We start from the raw sequence: 16,714 nt of genomic DNA, 5'->3' as shown, positions 1-16,714 counted from the left end.
TGGGGTAATGAGGTAATACAGATGTGTGCATCATTTGTTCTTCTAAGCTAAAATGCCACAGGCAAAACAATCAACTCCTTACAGTTTCTTTATGCTACGTTTATTGGGTGAACAAATCTTATAAATCCAAGGGGTTTTAAATTATTTATAGAGCTTTGCGGTCTGTTTGGTTAGGTTTTTTAGGCATTTCTGCCAGTTATACTTTTTGAAGAAGGAAAGACTTCCTAAGAGTCCAGATTAAAATAGTAATTTTTAATGCTAATCAAAAGTGTGTGATCGTCTTATCTTCTGAGAAGTTCAGGTAAAGGTCTGGTCACAAAACACTATGTGCCATTCCCCCATGCCTGTCCTGTGATGTGATATTTACACAACTGAAACTGAAATACCCACTGTAAACCTATTTTCCCTGCCCATGGGATGCTGATACTTGATGTTGAATTGTGGATGTACATTTATTCTGGTGCTGGCAGAGAATTGTTCACATCTGTCATTTCAAGGGTGTTTGCTGTTGACAGTTTTGATGGGTAAAGTGCTGGAGGTATGTTTTTAAGGCTGTTCTCTACTAAATGTAATGCAGTTATGAATGCTCATTGGATTAGAGGTTGATCATATAATCCCTTTGGACTTGTTGTCAGTGGGAAGTTCCACGTCTTGCTCCATCAGTACCAGTTCTGTACCATGTCAAAACAGCAGTGTTTGCTTGCTTGCCTTCCATTTGTGTAATTAAACGAGAGACACGGTCTTGAGGGGAAGGTGTAACAAAATGGAATGCGATGCTGTTTTAGTCTCTTCGCTCAACACGCGTTAGAGTGGGACAAGCAAGTAGGCAGGGTCTGCACAGGGGAACTTGCCAGCTGGAAAGGTAGTAGATGAGTGTGCGCTTTAAATCTCACAGCTGTGGGAATATGGAGCATCTCCATCAACATCTTGAACCCTCTTTGGGAAGGTGGCATCTGTAGTCTTGCCCTCAGGCAGCTGAGCGAAGCACACTCATTCACAGAAATTCTACCTGGTAAACTGGGAGAAAGATGCACTGTTAGCCTCTACTTACTTACTTCAGGTACAAGCAAGAGCAAGAACTCAGGTCTCCTTCCTTCACTGAAGTGTTATGACCACCCTGGTGTACTAGCCGTGTCTGGTCTGTCCTGTGGCTCTTCTTTTGGTCCTCCAGATCTTTGTAGCATCCAGTGACTGGGAGTGTAGCTTCAGCAGGGACAAAGGGTGGTAATCAAATACACCTTACCTACAGGTGAAAGCTGGCTTATATCCATTTCTTGTTGCTAAGCTTAGAAAATTACTACAATACCTGGTGATTAAGCCCCAAAGGTGTGAGGCACCAAATCTAGCTTTGCGTTGTCTCCTGAGAATGCCTGTGGTTCAGAGCGGGTGACCCAGGCTCTTCTATAGCTGTGTGCTTACACAGGCTGTTTTTTATTGTTTTTTTTTTTGTGTGTTTAACTGGATTATCATGTGCTATTGATGCTTTGGCCCCTTAAAAATTCATAGCAACATCAGCCACCCGTCTTTCCTTCAGCTGAGCCTCTTGTCTCCCTGCCTGTAGGAAAGAGGAGTTATTCCGTCCTGGATTTAGGAGATAATAAAGGAAGATATCTTGATGCTTGCCTTCGTACTTAAGGCCAAAAAGCTTAAGTGCATTTCTGCACCTTTATAAAGTGGTCTGAGAGGTTTTTCGGCCTCAGATGCACATATCTCTTCATTTTTACGAGGGCAGCTATTGTGCAGAAAGCTTTTTAAATTTAAATTATGATTGCTGCTAATATGAGTGTCTGGCTTAGCAAGGGTGCTTCAGTCTTTGGTGAGCTTACCTTGACGTTCATTCTTTTGAACAGGTGATTCCACGGTAGATATGTACATCTTGCATTCTGGGAACAGCCATGTGCATATACAGGTAACTATGGGCTTATAGGAAGCCATATTTTAGGCTGTTGAATCTGATTAGGGAATTAATTAACCCACTGGCTTACTCTCTAATTGTAGATGGGATTTTGCTGGTGGCAAATGTTACATGTCTGTATTTCTACATTGTACCCAGACATCTTAATATATCTTTTAGAATTGTACTTCCAGCAATGGATTTTTTTTAAGATGTAGGAGCTGCTATCTTTGAATAAAAATCCATGGGCTTGTTTAGAAGTTGTGAGAAAATTGCAGATATTGGCTTGCAAATTTGACAAGAAGATACGCTAATATGAGAGCTACAATAATAATGATGGTAGTGCTACAAGCATCATCTTGTTTTGTCTTCATGCAGGAAATACGACAGTTGTCTCAAAATGGCAAATCACCTGTGGAGTTTGAACCAGTACTGCTATCTTCATCATCTACTAACTTTACAAAAGTTGCTTCTATTTCTTGTAAAGGTACAGCATGCATATACTTAATATAATCAAACCCTGTCTAATCATCTATACAATGGTAGCTTTTTTCAGCAGACAGATCTTGAAAAATCTCAGGAAAAAAAAAACTTAGGAATTTTTTGAAGAGGAGGATGAATTCTTTCTGTTAATTATTTCCATCATTTTTGTGTATATATGCTTCTTTTTACGCTGATCTAAGGCTCTAAGCTATATATTTTACAAAAAGAAGAAAACATATACTGAAATTGTTAGCTGATTTTAAAATAAGCATAATTATTGAATATGCTTTTTCAACATCCTTTTATAATTTGTGGTTATTTTTCTGTTTCCAATATATTTTCTAAAAGGCTATTGTGCTTGGGTGGTCATTTTCTATGACATTTCTTGGCAAGATCATTGAAGAGGCTTGCCCGAGACCAGGCATGTTTGTGGAAAAGCAAAGATTGAAATTTAGGCATTGCTGACTCCAGCTTGTTTCTTGTTCTGTCCACTAGACTGCAGTGCATAGACTTAAATGTTTCTGAAACAGGCTGCTTTCATAATGACATGGGCACTTGTTTTTCCTCACAAAGGCAAGTAAGGAGAAAGAAAGGAACTATGTTAAGTGGTGGTTTTTTTTCTTTTCAGAACGCTTCCTTTTATTGAAAGGAGGCAGCATGTTCTCTTAAATAAGAATGCCATGTTGATGACATGGTTGAAATTGGTCAGGTTGCTCTCAGCAGCCTTGTTGTGTGTGGTGTGTATTATTAAAATGTTTAGCATTCATAAATTCTTTTTAAATCAAGGTTTCAAACCTCTGAAAATTAGGACACTAGCAATAGATGCTTTCTTCGTTCACCTGTGTGAGAAGTGGAACAGCGAATGTTCCCCTTGGTAGCGTTCTTTGGAATCCTCACATGGAAATCATTGCTTTTGTTCTTCCGGTTGATGATGTATTCTTCTGTATGTCTGTTCTTATCCAGCTGCATCCTGTGACAGTGAAAGTCCTTACTCTGATGACAAGAAGAATAACCTATTGGAAGGCACTACAACACTAAAAGCCTGTCTTTCTTGTCCTGTGATGGAAGGGTATGTTAATGGTGGATTTTTGTTAGTTAACATTCATTGATACTGTAAGAATATTGCAACCTACTCAAAGAAACAAAGTTAGATTGCTTTGTCATGGAGCAGTTCTAAGGACAGGGAAGAGGCTTCTTCCTGTTCTTGTGTCACTTGCCAAAACAGACCCTTGACATTTCAAGTAATAATCCTGTATTTTATACAGTAAGACTTCCAGGAGTCAGTAAAAACATACACAGTTTACATCATATAAGCATTGCTTGGAGGATGTGATAAAATTTCCACCATCCTTGCTCCTCCAATTCAGAAGCAGGGTAGTGGTAGAAAAATCACAAACATTTCTTCAGTTTTCTTTTGCCAATTTCATCCAACCTACCTTATCACAAAGCAGTAAGCAGTATACTGTGACATAGCAGGAGGGTGGAATGATTACCTGCCTACCTCTTCTACATTGTTCTTGTCAAGTTTTACTCTGGTATTATATGTAAGTATTTTAAAGGAAATTAATTTACTTTCTCCTTAAAACCTTAGGAGACTCATTGTACTAGAACACTACAGTTATCTGTGGACTGCTCGTGCATGCTCAAAGGCAATTACAGTTGTATTTATTTTTTATTCTGTTTTTACATATAGGTATTTTGATGTCAGTCCTTCTGCAGCAATGTTTCATATAGAACCACACCATAATACTTCAGGATTTTGGTCCATATGGTTTACAAACAACTTTGACTTCAGCATTGAACTGAACGAAGTCTACATAGCTAGAGAAACAAATAACATTTTAAAAGTAAGTTTTATTTCGGCTTCATACAGTGTCTTGTCCTTGATTTAGGGATTTGCTCTGCTGACATAAAAATAGATTCTTTCATGGACTTTGTTCTCAGTGCTGATTGAAATCAGTTAAAAATAAAGGTAGCTGTGCACCTGTAACTTAGGCACTGAAAAGCTTGGGCTCTCTGTAGGCGTTATTTACCGTCTGGCTTGTTTTTATATTATTTCATTAGCAACTGTTTTTCTCATTTCAGTTGCAGCTACAGATGCATCAAATTATAGACCATTGCTCAGTTCTCAGAATTGTTGTGTGTGTTGTTTGTGCTCTATAGGACTGAGTGTTTGTTCATAGGCTCTAATGGAAGTCTTCAGTACATAGATGAGCTTTGAAGTTTGGAATACGAAGCCAATAATTTACTTGTACACTGGCTTGATTCAAACCAGGCAATTCAGTTTTATGAATAAGCACATGATGTAAGCATCTAGTTGGCCATTCATATATTTAGATAGGAGACTTATATATGCATACTATGGATCAGTTACGGGCACATACATGTGTGTAATAACAGCAAAACCACAAAGAAACGGAAAGTTTATATTCTTCAAGGTACAGCTTGCACTAAAAATGCCGTTCCAGATTTAATTCAGGTGTCATTTGATTCTTTCTAGATTCTGAACTTTGCTGAACCTTTGACTCTACCTCCAGGCTGCTGGAATGTATTTTCTTTGAAACTCAGTATGAAAGACACTGTAACAAATGTACTTTCTAGTATTTGTTTGGCCACCAATGTGGGAGTGATGTTTGAAATACCTCTGCAGATATATTCAACTGTGTCCAAGGTATTGTATTAAGTTGCGCTGAATGATTATTATGTACTGCCGACCAAACTGCAGCAGCTTCCTTTTTTGGTCAGAAATTTGTCCCTTAGTCCTGAAAAATGCTCAATACCAGTCCATTATTTAACTTGAAAAGTTAAGCACTCAGAGTTAAACAGTGATGGAATTACGGATCTCTAGGCAACCTTAGTTCTCTTCCTTGACTTGCCCATATTATGCACTGAAAAACTCGAATTTTTCCTGTTGTTTTATCACATGGAAAATGGTTGGGTTTTTTGTTTTTCCAGCAAGGAGATCTTCATTTTGAAGCTATTGCCCATTGTGATATTCAGTCCTACTTGGGAAAATCTGATTCAGGTAGGCTTGTCTTGGCTTTTTTAGGCGTCTAATGACAGTATTGTAGAAAAATCTATGTAAAGGGACTTGTAATGAGAATATTGAGATTGTTAATACAACTATTTAATTTTGTCTTTTAAAAACACATACTTTTCTGAGACCATTACTGATATAAATGGCTTCGTACTGAGTATAATGTGCAGTATTTCAGACCTCTAATTTGGTATCACTTGCTAAACTGTTGTTCTGTCTTGTAACGTAGTTTTGGACAAAAACACGTTGACTGATATCAGACCTTTAGCCAGAGTTTATTTGAACTTGTTCTCTCTATCTGTTTCTCACAGCAATAATTTCATAGGTTTCTGCAAAAGACAATTTATCAGGCTTATAAAACGGCACTGAAAGCTGTGTCATGTAAAACAAAGTGGTGTCATTCTTCCTGGAACTGAGGGATTTGTCTAGATTCTGTAATGCTAGGAGCTGTTTTAAGTACCTAGCTAGCATTTACAGAAACACAATGTTAGATGTATGTATGTATATATATGTACGTATGTATGTACTATATGTACACAATACTGCCTGAAGAATGTATAATTTGATGAAGGCTTATTCAGAATAGTGTTTTTTAAATAATAACAAAAATAAAAAATCTCTGCTTAAGAATGAATTTCATTAGACAGCTGGGTACCATAGGCTTTAAATATTTGTGTTCTCCTGAATGCGTTTTCAAGATGATGCTTTCTTAAAATATGTTTCTGTATGAAGATACGAAGAAGGCAATAGTAGTCAGTCAAAGATAAAAAGGAGATTTGAGGTGACACAGAAACACAGGGCTTGAAGCATGATTAATACATAGGCACATTTAGGTAAATATCTTAAAAGCAAGAGATATTTTAAAACCTTATAAAAGAGTATTGCTGATATAAGTAAATGCTTACTGCTTGCTTACTTTCCATTCTAATAACATACATAATAACATAATCAGATCTTTATATGTAGATATTCTACTTCATAATTTAGGATACTAGTCCTTCTTAAATAGAAAAGTCTGAAAATACTGGCCTGAACAACCTGTAGCTGGATTGTTCAAGTCGTCATTAGTCTCGATTACTTTAAACTCTAAGGATAATACAATAAGTTGCATTTTGTATTTTCAAAATAAGCTGGTTTTGTTTTCTTTAAAAAGAAATTTGCTTATTTAACTTCATTCTGCTGTGTGAAACTGTTTGAAGCAGCATGAGTCTAACTTTCTAAAAACGATTTTAATCTTTGGACTGATGTAAAGCCCAGAAATTTAGCTTATGTAGAATTTGAGAAAATAGTCAGGACCTGGAAAAGAGAAGGTGAAATGGAAGCACCGTTTCTGCAAAATGGAGATTTGTTTTGCTGCCTGCTGTGCTATAATATTACAATTTTGTACTGCTGCACAGAGAAGAGATCTTGATACTTGATTGATACCAGTGGAAAGTTCTGTGTAAAGTCTATTGATAATTTAATGATTTCTCAATAGCATCCTTGAGAAACAGCAACAGTAAAAAAGGACTTACCAGAGCATATGAAATCTATGCAATTCCCATATTGCTGTTTGCACGTAGAATTACTGCAGTTTTGAGGATGTATGTCTTTATTGCTCCCATCTGATTTGCTTAGTATGTGTACCTTCACACATGCTTGCTTAGAAGGAAAAAATTGGTTTGCCTTACTTCTTGTGTTGAGACCCTTTGCAGATACTGATTGCTCACATTAAGAAGTAGATTGATGGAAGGAGCAAATGTTGCCTCTTTAAAATATGAAAAATCTGTTATCGTTTCAGTAAATCTGCTTTGGCAGAAGAGTCTCTCTCTGGACCATTCTGCCTGGGATGTGGATTCTGAGCTTGCAAGTGAACTTTATGAAAGATGGCAAAAAATAAGACGTGGGGAAGCCTGCAGGTCTGTACAGAATCTGTTGAGGTTCTTAATTCAAGCCAGTACAATGTTGTAAGGGGGAATATTTTTATTCTGAAATATTCTTAATTAGAACAAACATTTTTGACCTAGCTGCATGTAAGTTAGTTATCTTGAAGCATCTGGAATTTCAGAGCATCCCAAACACTTCTAACTTCAATTTCAAGGCACTGCCAGCGATAAGTAAACATTTCAGATGCTTGAATTTTAGAATGTAAATAATGTTTTGACTGAGCCCCCACCACAGCTACCCAGTTTGAAAGCAGTCAAAGCATATTTTAACAGATCAGTTATGGAGCTGCACAAATCCTTTGTCAACAGGTCCCATAGCAGTCTTTTTAGGATCAGAAGCTCTAAATAGCTTTCAAGGTTTTTAGTCCCTGACCTAATGGATGCTATGTACTGGGGATGCGGGGAGGGAAGCAGTCACTGTGCCTGAGCAATTGGAGAGACAGTGCATCAGTGATACCACCCAGTTTCCAGAATAGAGAAGTAGGGCTGCAAAAACTAGTCACTGTTGCAGGTGGAAAAGTGGGAGATTGAATTACTCTCTATGACTAGATCACGTTTGTGGGTTTTGTGTTGTGAAGAACGTTTTCAAGGAAGGATTAGTTGGTATGATTAATAGGTCCTGGCAAATCATTATCTTTTGTTCTTTGATTTAAAAAAAAAAAAAGAGAAAAATCTTTGTGTTTTTTGCCAATAAAGCAGGAGAAGTATTTTAGGATCAGCTCGCTTTATTCACCAGAAGAAGCCTGAAGAGGAGTCCCTCGCCTTTTTCTTGCCACGGTTAACTGCAGAGCCTGGCCTTACACTCAACTTCAGTGCCACAGCAGTTAAAAGTAGTATGGTAAAGATGGTTTTCTTACACTTCTTCTGAATTGATAAATGTTTAGCTTCTTTAAAGAACAGAGTCTGCAGTTAATATTTGGTGATGTTTTCATACTGCTTCTAGATTGGTATTTTGAAACCTTCATACAAGTCTAATACAAGACACCAAATTTGTTTTATCCCTTTGGCTCTTTGATAAATTCTCTAGCTATCAAATTGTAGTATTTTTAGTACAAGGAGAGGAGTAAAGCAGTGTAGGTATTAACTAACAACTATTCATGGTTATTAAAACTTTCCTCGCATTGTGGTCTAAGCTACATGCTTGTGGTAAAATAGTTGAACGAGGGACTTGGGATAGAATGTGCTGTCATTAATGATGAATTCTGCATACAGGATAGCCTTCCTTCTGCCACAGCCTTACATAACAGAAGCATATGAAATGTTGAAGATAGAAAACTGAGGCATCAGCATTGCAATGTGTCTTGCAACCATGCTGACAGTTACTTCTTCGTTTGTCAGATTTTGGTTGGTACTAACCTAGTCTGTGCCAGACCAGTCATACAGAGATGCTTCTCATATGCACATGTGAATTACCTTGATATTCCATTTATGCCATTTGATCGTCATTATAGTAATGTATGTAACCTACTTGGACTCAAACTTCTGTATGAAAGGGTGGCACCTTAGTACTAACTGACCTTCTTTTGAGGAAGAGGTTAGTTTGTCTGTGCAAATCAAAATACAAATGAAAGGATTGTTTTGAGGGGGGTGAGGTCTATGCTTTTGCACATACAAAATCACTCGTCATACACTCTTAGCTGTTTTTGCAAATGACGGCATTGTGATGATGTCCTACTGTTCCATGCAGTTTTGTATGCACGTGATTATATTGAATTAAGACTGATGAAGCCAGGCTGAATTTCCTTGAAAATGCAGCTCATATTACCAATGCTGACTTATTATCAAGTATGTAGTTTAACTTTTCTTTTCCCCTCTGAACTATTTAGGTGAAGTATTTTGTACTAAGAAACCCGTCATCCTTTCCAGTTGCATTGCAGCTTGTGCCGCTCTCTTACTACCCTGATCCCCAAGCTTCAGTGAGTCTGCTCAGCAAATGGTAATTAGTATAACTGTATCAGAATATTGTTTTCCGTTTAAAAAGTTGTTTGCTATGCCTTATGATTGCTGCTTATTGTTTGTTTTACTTTCTCAAAGCGTAACTTAAGTGGGGGCAATGTTCTGCTCTGTTTTGGAAGATCGTCATGTTCAGAGCAGCTCTCTGTGTGGCACCTGACTGTGTAATGCACCTGATCTATGATAAAAAACACTCTGAACATATTTTCAGCAAGTTTATGTATACCAGCCACAAACTATGTCATCTTTTAAGATCTGAGGCCTAGTGCAATCTTGTGCAGGCTATGCAGTTGTGGGGAACAACTCACACAAGTGGGGATGTGCTGCTCCCAGCAAAGCTGGTTGGGAAATACCCAGTCTGTAGGCCGCAGTCTGTGAGGAGGAAGGTAACTGAACCTAATTTAAGAAAAAAGTTTTTTATTTTTTTTCCTTAGCTTTTTCTTAGGTAAAAACCCTGTCTCTAAGAAGAAGAAATAGGAGCTGGGAAGAAAAATGCAGCAGGTCTAGAGCCAGGAACCCCACCATAAACATTTAGGGGCAGCTAAACAAATATTTAAACGTTTTGAACTTCCTGTGTTACAAATGAGAAGATCTAATGAGAAATCTAGATAGAGTTAGATGGAGATTATAAAGGGACATGGAGTTCACCAAAATAAGCCCTGACTGTCATGTTTAACTTTGAAAAACTGCAATACGTGTGCAGTTGGTAGTAATTATTGGCTTGCTTGGAGTCTGTGGAACTACTCACATGCTTAAGTGTACCTTGCTTATTTGGGGTACCAGTCCCTGTATAGCTGCTTCCTTAACATTATTTCTTGACGCGTGTGTGTATATGTGTATATATAGAGATAGGCACATTAGTAACTACATGTGTTTGCATACAAAATACCATTTCCATGTAGACTCTTTCTAGTGGTTTGAAATTACATTTTCTCCTTATTTTCACACTTATGTTTCTGCAGATCATCTAGGTTTACCAGCAGTCATGTTCATTAACTGGTTTTTTTTTTTCAAGATAATGTTGTAAAAAATTGTGACAAGTGAATTTCTAATTCAGTGGGTGGAGGTCCACTAATCCTCTATGACCTAAATTTTACATATTGGTTTTCTTCTCTCCATTCTTAATGCCTTAAGTATCATAGGTTTAAAATTTGCTTTCAGATAGATAATCAGTTTCTGTAAGGGATTTTGATTCGCAAAGTTTGTGGAAGAAAATATGAATTTGTCCCAAAGAAATTGTGAGCAGAAAGAGGGACATGCGAGTAAATTATTGAGACTTGATAATGATTGTTTCTTAACAGCTATGTTTCAGAAAAAGCTGTGGGACATCTCTCTTTATATACAACTTAGAAATATTTCTTGATTGTTATCTTTTGCAATACTGTATACTGAGAGATCTGAAATGCCTAGGCATTTTTCTGTTTTCCAAACGCATGGAATCCACATAAAACTGATTTGTAGTGTATTTTGTTAAAATGCAGATCTGCATTTCCCCAGTATTTCACATCTGCCAAAGTGCAATTGTGAAAATATTCTTAGTCGCATGGTCTGAATTTTTGGGTTGACCTGTGTGGTGCCGGGAGTTGGACTCGATGATCCTTGTGGGTCCCTTCCAACCAGGGATATCCTATGATTCTATGATGATAAATGCCACTATGTAAAAATAAGTCAGTATAGTTCTGACAGACTAGGTTTGCAATGCTTATTTTTTTTTGTTCTGGTTTATTTAGGTTTGGCGTAAATGTCCAAGCTATTAATTTCACCACCACTGAGTTCAGGCTCATGGATGAATGTTCTCACAGGGTAAGATGTTTAACTTTGATAGAGGAAGCAATCTGACACACTAGAAAAATTCTTCTTTAGCTACATTACATCTGAGTTTTTACTAAGTACTATTTAAAACATTGTAACTGTGTTTTCTTGATTCTCTGTCAAGCTTGTATTTTTGCAGTTAATTTCTTTCCAGAGTTTGTTGTTTTCTAAATTGAAAACAACTGTAGAGTGTGTGTGCATGCTTGTGTGCGTGTCGAAAAGGCTACGGTTTGCTTTCTATTTTGGGACTTCGGTTTAGCCCTATGTTGACCACGAGGTGTAAGCCTTTTGTTGGTGACCTCAGAAGTTAACAGATAATATTTTCAGTAGAAGGAAATGTTGGACAATAGTTCAAAGAAGGAGAAAGATGGATTTCTACACTTCACCTCAGTTTCACTGCAACTCCCAGATTCAGGTTGGAATGTCACAGCTGTCTGTGGTTTCCATTACCTCATTTTTAACATGAGTGTGATGACACTTAATTGTGCCATATGCCAGTGCTGAGCTGTGATTATACCCTCAGGTGTTCTGTTGTGGATAATAGAAAGAGAGAAGATGTGCTACCAGGGATGTTGGCACAGTCTGACAATCAGAGTACTGTCCAGGGTACCAGCAGAGTTCATTCTTACATTTCTAGTTTGCATGAAAGCCTGGAATTGACATTTTCTTTGCTATTTGTACATGCTGCAGCTTCATCCTTAATGCTCTGTACATGTTTCTACAAACACTTTTTAAGATCCTATTGAAAGATTGGTACTTTATAAAAACAAAAGAATATATTTGCTAAACTTATCAAAGCTGACCTTTGTTTTTTGTCAACAGTGAAGAGTTGTTGTAAAATAGTGGTGGATCTTTACACCGGTGTGTGTATTGCCTGTATTTCATGTAGAGACTTGAAGAGCTATGGGAGCATCTATGGTTACATAGGCGTTCAGTATATCTGTATATGAGACCGACCTTGGCTTGTTGTTGGCCAAATTGCTAGTTGTTAATATTTACATTTTTGAATGTCATTTTTCTAGTCACTTTATATACATGTGTAGTGAGTAGTTAGTCTCACATTTGTGCATGTGCATCTTTGTAGAGAGTGACCCAGTGAAGTTTGCAAATCCATACGTGTTTTGCTTTTAATGAATGTTAACTGTTGAGGGAAGGTTCTGAAACTTTTTTGTATGTTCTTTTTTTCATAAAATAGACTAAGAATAAAAACATTTTGGGCTAGAAAAAGATAAGAAAAAACACTAGGACAACAGCTGTGAACTTAAAAATAACCAAGAAAGAGCCCGCTTTGTGATGTTTCTGGTTGTTTTGACTGCTATGGGTGTCCAATCATGATTTTCTAAGAGGAGACCCCCCAGTTCTGATAGAGAAACTTTTAGGATTGTTTTCTTTCTCTTTGTCTTTTTTTTATGTTAATTGGGGGGAAAATATAAACAGCAGTATTGAAATTTTTAAGAAGTATATATATTTTACATAATTTCCAGACTCACACAGCTTCTGGTAGTGGTGGTCTTCAGTTAATATGGTAGGGAGTTCAATTTGGCTTGTTTCCAGTGACTCAAAACGATCAACATATTTGCCAGCAGTCCCTTTCTCACTTAAATCAAGTTGCAAGTCTTACGCTGATGGTATAATGGTTGCCACATTTCCCCGTGCAATCAGTGTACTGTCAGTTCTAGTTGTGTGGTGAAGTGTTTCAGCATTTCTTGAATATGAAGGACACAGTGTAATTTCTTTTCCATCTGAACAAATAAAATCTGTTTTAAAAAATGAAGTAATACATTCCTCATAATAATAAGTGCAGTAATATGAACACTTGCTCAAATAAACAACGTTATCTGATGTTTTATGTTGTCAGATTGAAAGACTTTAGTGTAACAAGTTAATTAGGAGTTATTGCACCTTGCCAAAAATATCTTACGTGGTGCTAAGAAAAGATGTAGTGCTTTCTTTTATTAAGATCTTTAAACACACATTTTCTGTGAGTAAATAAGTGCATTTTTGTTTAACAGAATGCACATCAAGAGGATCTTATCAACAAGAAATGCAGTTCTGAGCTGCTTCGGTTAAATTTACAACCACTGGAAACCAGAAAAGTTGCTGTAATCTTTACACCAGTTGACTACAAAAGAGTAGCTTCACTTATTTTAATCAGGTAAGCCAGGTTTCAGTTGTGAGAAGCAACCAACTAAATGTGAAAATGAATTTGCCAAATCTTGGAGCAAAGTCAAATAGTCAAAATTTGCAAGTCAGAACACCTCTGGTTTAATAAAAGTTGCTTGAAGGTTATTTGTACTTTATGCCTACCTAGGTCATTAAATCTGGAACTTCTTCAGATTTTTTTTTTCCTTGTGGCGTGGATCAGTGGGTTAGAAAATGCATATGAATATATACTGTATGTATGACCAAGGCACTTCTTCAGTCAGCAGATCAACAGCCTTTTCCTGCTGGGTGGCTTTGCTATTTTAAACTTAACTTCATAGTGATAGGATTTAAGAATCCAGTGAGTCAAATTTATAACTGGTTATCTCTGGAGAAGAGTGTTTATGGAAGGAACAACTACTTTTACCAGGTAGCACTATTATCCAGTGGCAATGGTAACAAAACTAGCTCTTTCATTGTGTGAAATGCAGTGGTGAATGGTTCTTGGGTGATCCTGCCTGTATTTAGGGGAAGCCTTTCCAGATGTGGCCAGTGATTCTGTTACTGACACACTGTTGTGTTGGTTTGGCACCTAGATAGCAAAGCCACGATGTTGCAAACTTCATTTGTGTTTTAATGGCTGATGGTTTGATTTTTATTTTGTGGCAGAAACAACTTGACTGTTCTGGATGTGGTCAACGTAGAAGGCTATGGAGCCAGAGAATTACTTAAAGTAGGGGGAAGACTGCCAGGTACAGGAGGATCTCTTAGATTCAAGGTGCCAGAAGCTACACTAATGGACTGCAGACGACGTGAGTAAGAAGAAACAGGTCTCTGATTTTGTAGCTGGCTGCATTACTCCGTAGTGGTAATGATATCATGCAATAACGTTAAGTAAACAGGATATCGAAGTAAAGAAACTAAAGAATTTGGTAGTAAGAGGTGTAGGTTCTGATGTCTCAAAATACTGGCTGATAATAGTTGCAAGTTCTGGAAATACACTGCTGCAAAATAGTCTGTATTAAATTTTTGGTTGCTTCTGAATATTTAATTGATTTGAAATTAAAAGCAGCTATTTCTTTCTAAACATGAGAGTCTTTTTAAGCACTAAAATAATTGTTTTTTTTTTTCCTTTTAAGAACTGAAAGACAGCAAGCAAATTTTGTCCATCACAAAGAACTTCAAAGTAGAGAATATTGGGCCTCTCCCTATAACAATTTCATCAATGAAAATCAATGGTTACAGTTGCCAAGGATATGGATTTGAAGTGTTAGACTGTCAGGAATTCTTCCTGGCTCAGAACTCATCACGGGAGATCAGCATTGTGTAAGCACTGACAAATTTGATGACAAGTTAACTTAAGTGGAAATTTGAGATAATTAGTTGCAGTAACAGACACTCCAGTAACACACACGCACACAAAATTTGGTGAGCTTTGAAAATAAGCTTCAATACCCTTTTCAGTAAGGGTAATACTATTAAATCGATTGTATAATAACGTTTCTTTATAATAGCCCGTTATTTTTAAAAAGCAATATGCATGCTTTTATCTGTGCCTTATGAAAGAATAAATGAAAGCAAAAGACTAGTCAAAATAAATAAGGAGTGTTCTGTCACCAGCTGTTCTCATTCTTTGTTCTGCTTTCCTTTGTTCCAAGTAGCCTGATTGCCATCTAGTCATGTTTACCTAACATTACACATATGTCTAAATCAGATTTTTTTTAAAAAATCCTGTTGAGTTAGCCATGATTTGAACATAAGGAGAGTTAACATTACAGTAACTGTGATTATGAACACAACGAGTATCACCTCTCCTGATTGGAAAGGCAAGTCACACCTTCTAGCAGCACACATGGCAGTCAAATAGAATAACGGAATGGGCAAGGGAAATGAATGGAAGAGCCAAATCTGATGTTTTCTTCTGCTTTTCCCTGTCTTTTTAGCCTCGTTCTAGACTTATCTTAGAATCTGACCCTTTCCAAAGTAATATTGGCTTTATGCTTGAAAACTATGCTTTTTATAAGCATCTTTCAGTTAACACGAGTTGATCTTGTTGCACCTCTTTGAAATAAGGAAAATGAGTTACAATAATGTGTTGTGTGTATGTGTACACACATCTTACTGCTTGAGGATGACCTCAAAGTCTTAACCTCTTAAACAGGTGCTAATGCACCTGCGTAGTCTTAAGCAGATAGTGATCACTTATTTCATTGTCTTTTTCCGTACTATTAAATCAAAAGTCATGCTGTATGCTTTTTTTGTATTAATATGAGTTCAGAAAATGAAATTCAGCCTAGCGAATGGGAAAAATAGCAACAACTCTGTCTACTTTCCTGACAGATTCACTCCTGATTTTACATCTTCGTGGGTAATCCGGGAGCTAACCCTGGTGACTGCTGCGGATCTGGAGTTCCACTTCACCCTCAACGTGACTCTTCCTCACCATTTGTTACCGCTGTGTGCAGATGTGGTGCCAGGACCCAGTTGGGAGGAGTCTTTCTGGCGGCTCACTGTCCTCTTTGTAAGGTAATGTGCTCAGAGCTTCTGGGCTAGGTTGAAAGAGACCCACTGGTGAGAGATCAGCATGCACTTCTGGCTTGTGGTAGATGTGATGATAGGGCCTAAATTTCTACTGCATCTAAGTCTTTTGGGAGTACTGCCAGCTGTCTGCAGGAGCTTGTGTGATCCAGTAGCCTGTGGTAGAATTGACAAGCATTTCATGCTCCTCCTGCTGATAAACTCCCATGTTAGGCTTGGAAAGAAGACAGGTTAGGTATTCCCACAGGAAGAGCCAGTGGCTACCCCTCTTGCTAGAAGATTTACTTCCCCACCCATAGAGATGCATGTGGAACCTGTTCGTCCCTGAATGTCATCAGTAGAATGGAGTGGACTGATGGCTTATCTTAAAGTATTTCTGGAAAACTAACATTTATGAGATTTCAGACACCTGAGTAAGGACCTGCTTTTCCTTTTGCTTCCTTCTTTAATGTATTAAAAAAAAATCTCTCTCTTTTTGTTGGCTCTTGTTAGGAACACTGATAAAGATGCTACCCCAGAAAAAGTTGTCTTACGTTAGCTAACTCATTGCTCATACATGGTAAACTGTTTTAGGAGGCCTGTACCTTTGTACAACAGTTAAGGGTTCTGCTCTTACTAATATTTTTTTGTCTTTCTTATTAACCTTTCATACTGTGAGTGTGAGTTGAATGCTGTTTGTGGCAAATGATTTCTGATGTTTTCAACGCACTGAACCCTGAATTCCTGCTATCAGGACTAGCAAGGAGTGAACACAAATGTCGTGGTGATCCATATACGTGCCAGTGCATGCATAATTGAGATCATGATGCGCACTTGTTCTGCTTGCATTGTTGTTTTGACGCTGAAAACAGAGCACAATTGAACAGTAAGAGTAACCATGTAACATGGCTCTAGATGCAACAGAAGGATACTACAAGCATTTGAAAAATC

At 37.4% G+C, this 16,714-nt stretch overlaps 1 protein-coding gene across 4 annotated transcripts in view; it reads left to right on the top strand.

Moving 5' to 3' along the window:
• TMEM131L (transmembrane 131 like) overlaps positions 1 to 16,714 on the top strand; it is a 79,498-nt gene that overhangs the window by 45,927 nt on the left and 16,857 nt on the right. For 3 of the 4 annotated variants that reach the window (XM_083833988.1, XM_083833986.1, XM_083833989.1), the window contains 14 exons: positions 1,851 to 1,909; positions 2,273 to 2,381; positions 3,341 to 3,446; positions 4,071 to 4,224; positions 4,878 to 5,048; positions 5,333 to 5,402; positions 7,195 to 7,312; positions 8,036 to 8,177; positions 9,166 to 9,275; positions 11,023 to 11,095; positions 13,117 to 13,259; positions 13,916 to 14,058; positions 14,386 to 14,572; positions 15,587 to 15,772. In XM_083833988.1, coding sequence (XP_083690114.1) covers positions 1,851 to 1,909; positions 2,273 to 2,381; positions 3,341 to 3,446; positions 4,071 to 4,224; positions 4,878 to 5,048; positions 5,333 to 5,402; positions 7,195 to 7,312; positions 8,036 to 8,177; positions 9,166 to 9,275; positions 11,023 to 11,095; positions 13,117 to 13,259; positions 13,916 to 14,058; positions 14,386 to 14,572; positions 15,587 to 15,772 — 1,771 coding nt within the window. The remainder of the gene's footprint in view (positions 1 to 1,850; positions 1,910 to 2,272; positions 2,382 to 3,340; positions 3,447 to 4,070; positions 4,225 to 4,877; positions 5,049 to 5,332; positions 5,403 to 7,194; positions 7,313 to 8,035; positions 8,178 to 9,165; positions 9,276 to 11,022; positions 11,096 to 13,116; positions 13,260 to 13,915; positions 14,059 to 14,385; positions 14,573 to 15,586; positions 15,773 to 16,714) is intronic. The other variant, XM_083833987.1, reaches the window with a different exon arrangement.

Source organism: Anser anser, assembly GCF_964211835.1.
Source record: "Anser anser genome assembly, chromosome: 4".
NCBI classification, from domain to species: Eukaryota; Metazoa; Chordata; class Aves; order Anseriformes; family Anatidae; genus Anser; species Anser anser.
The sequence above is the reverse complement of the archived record's forward strand: the minus strand, read 5'-3'. Positions and strand labels throughout refer to the sequence as shown.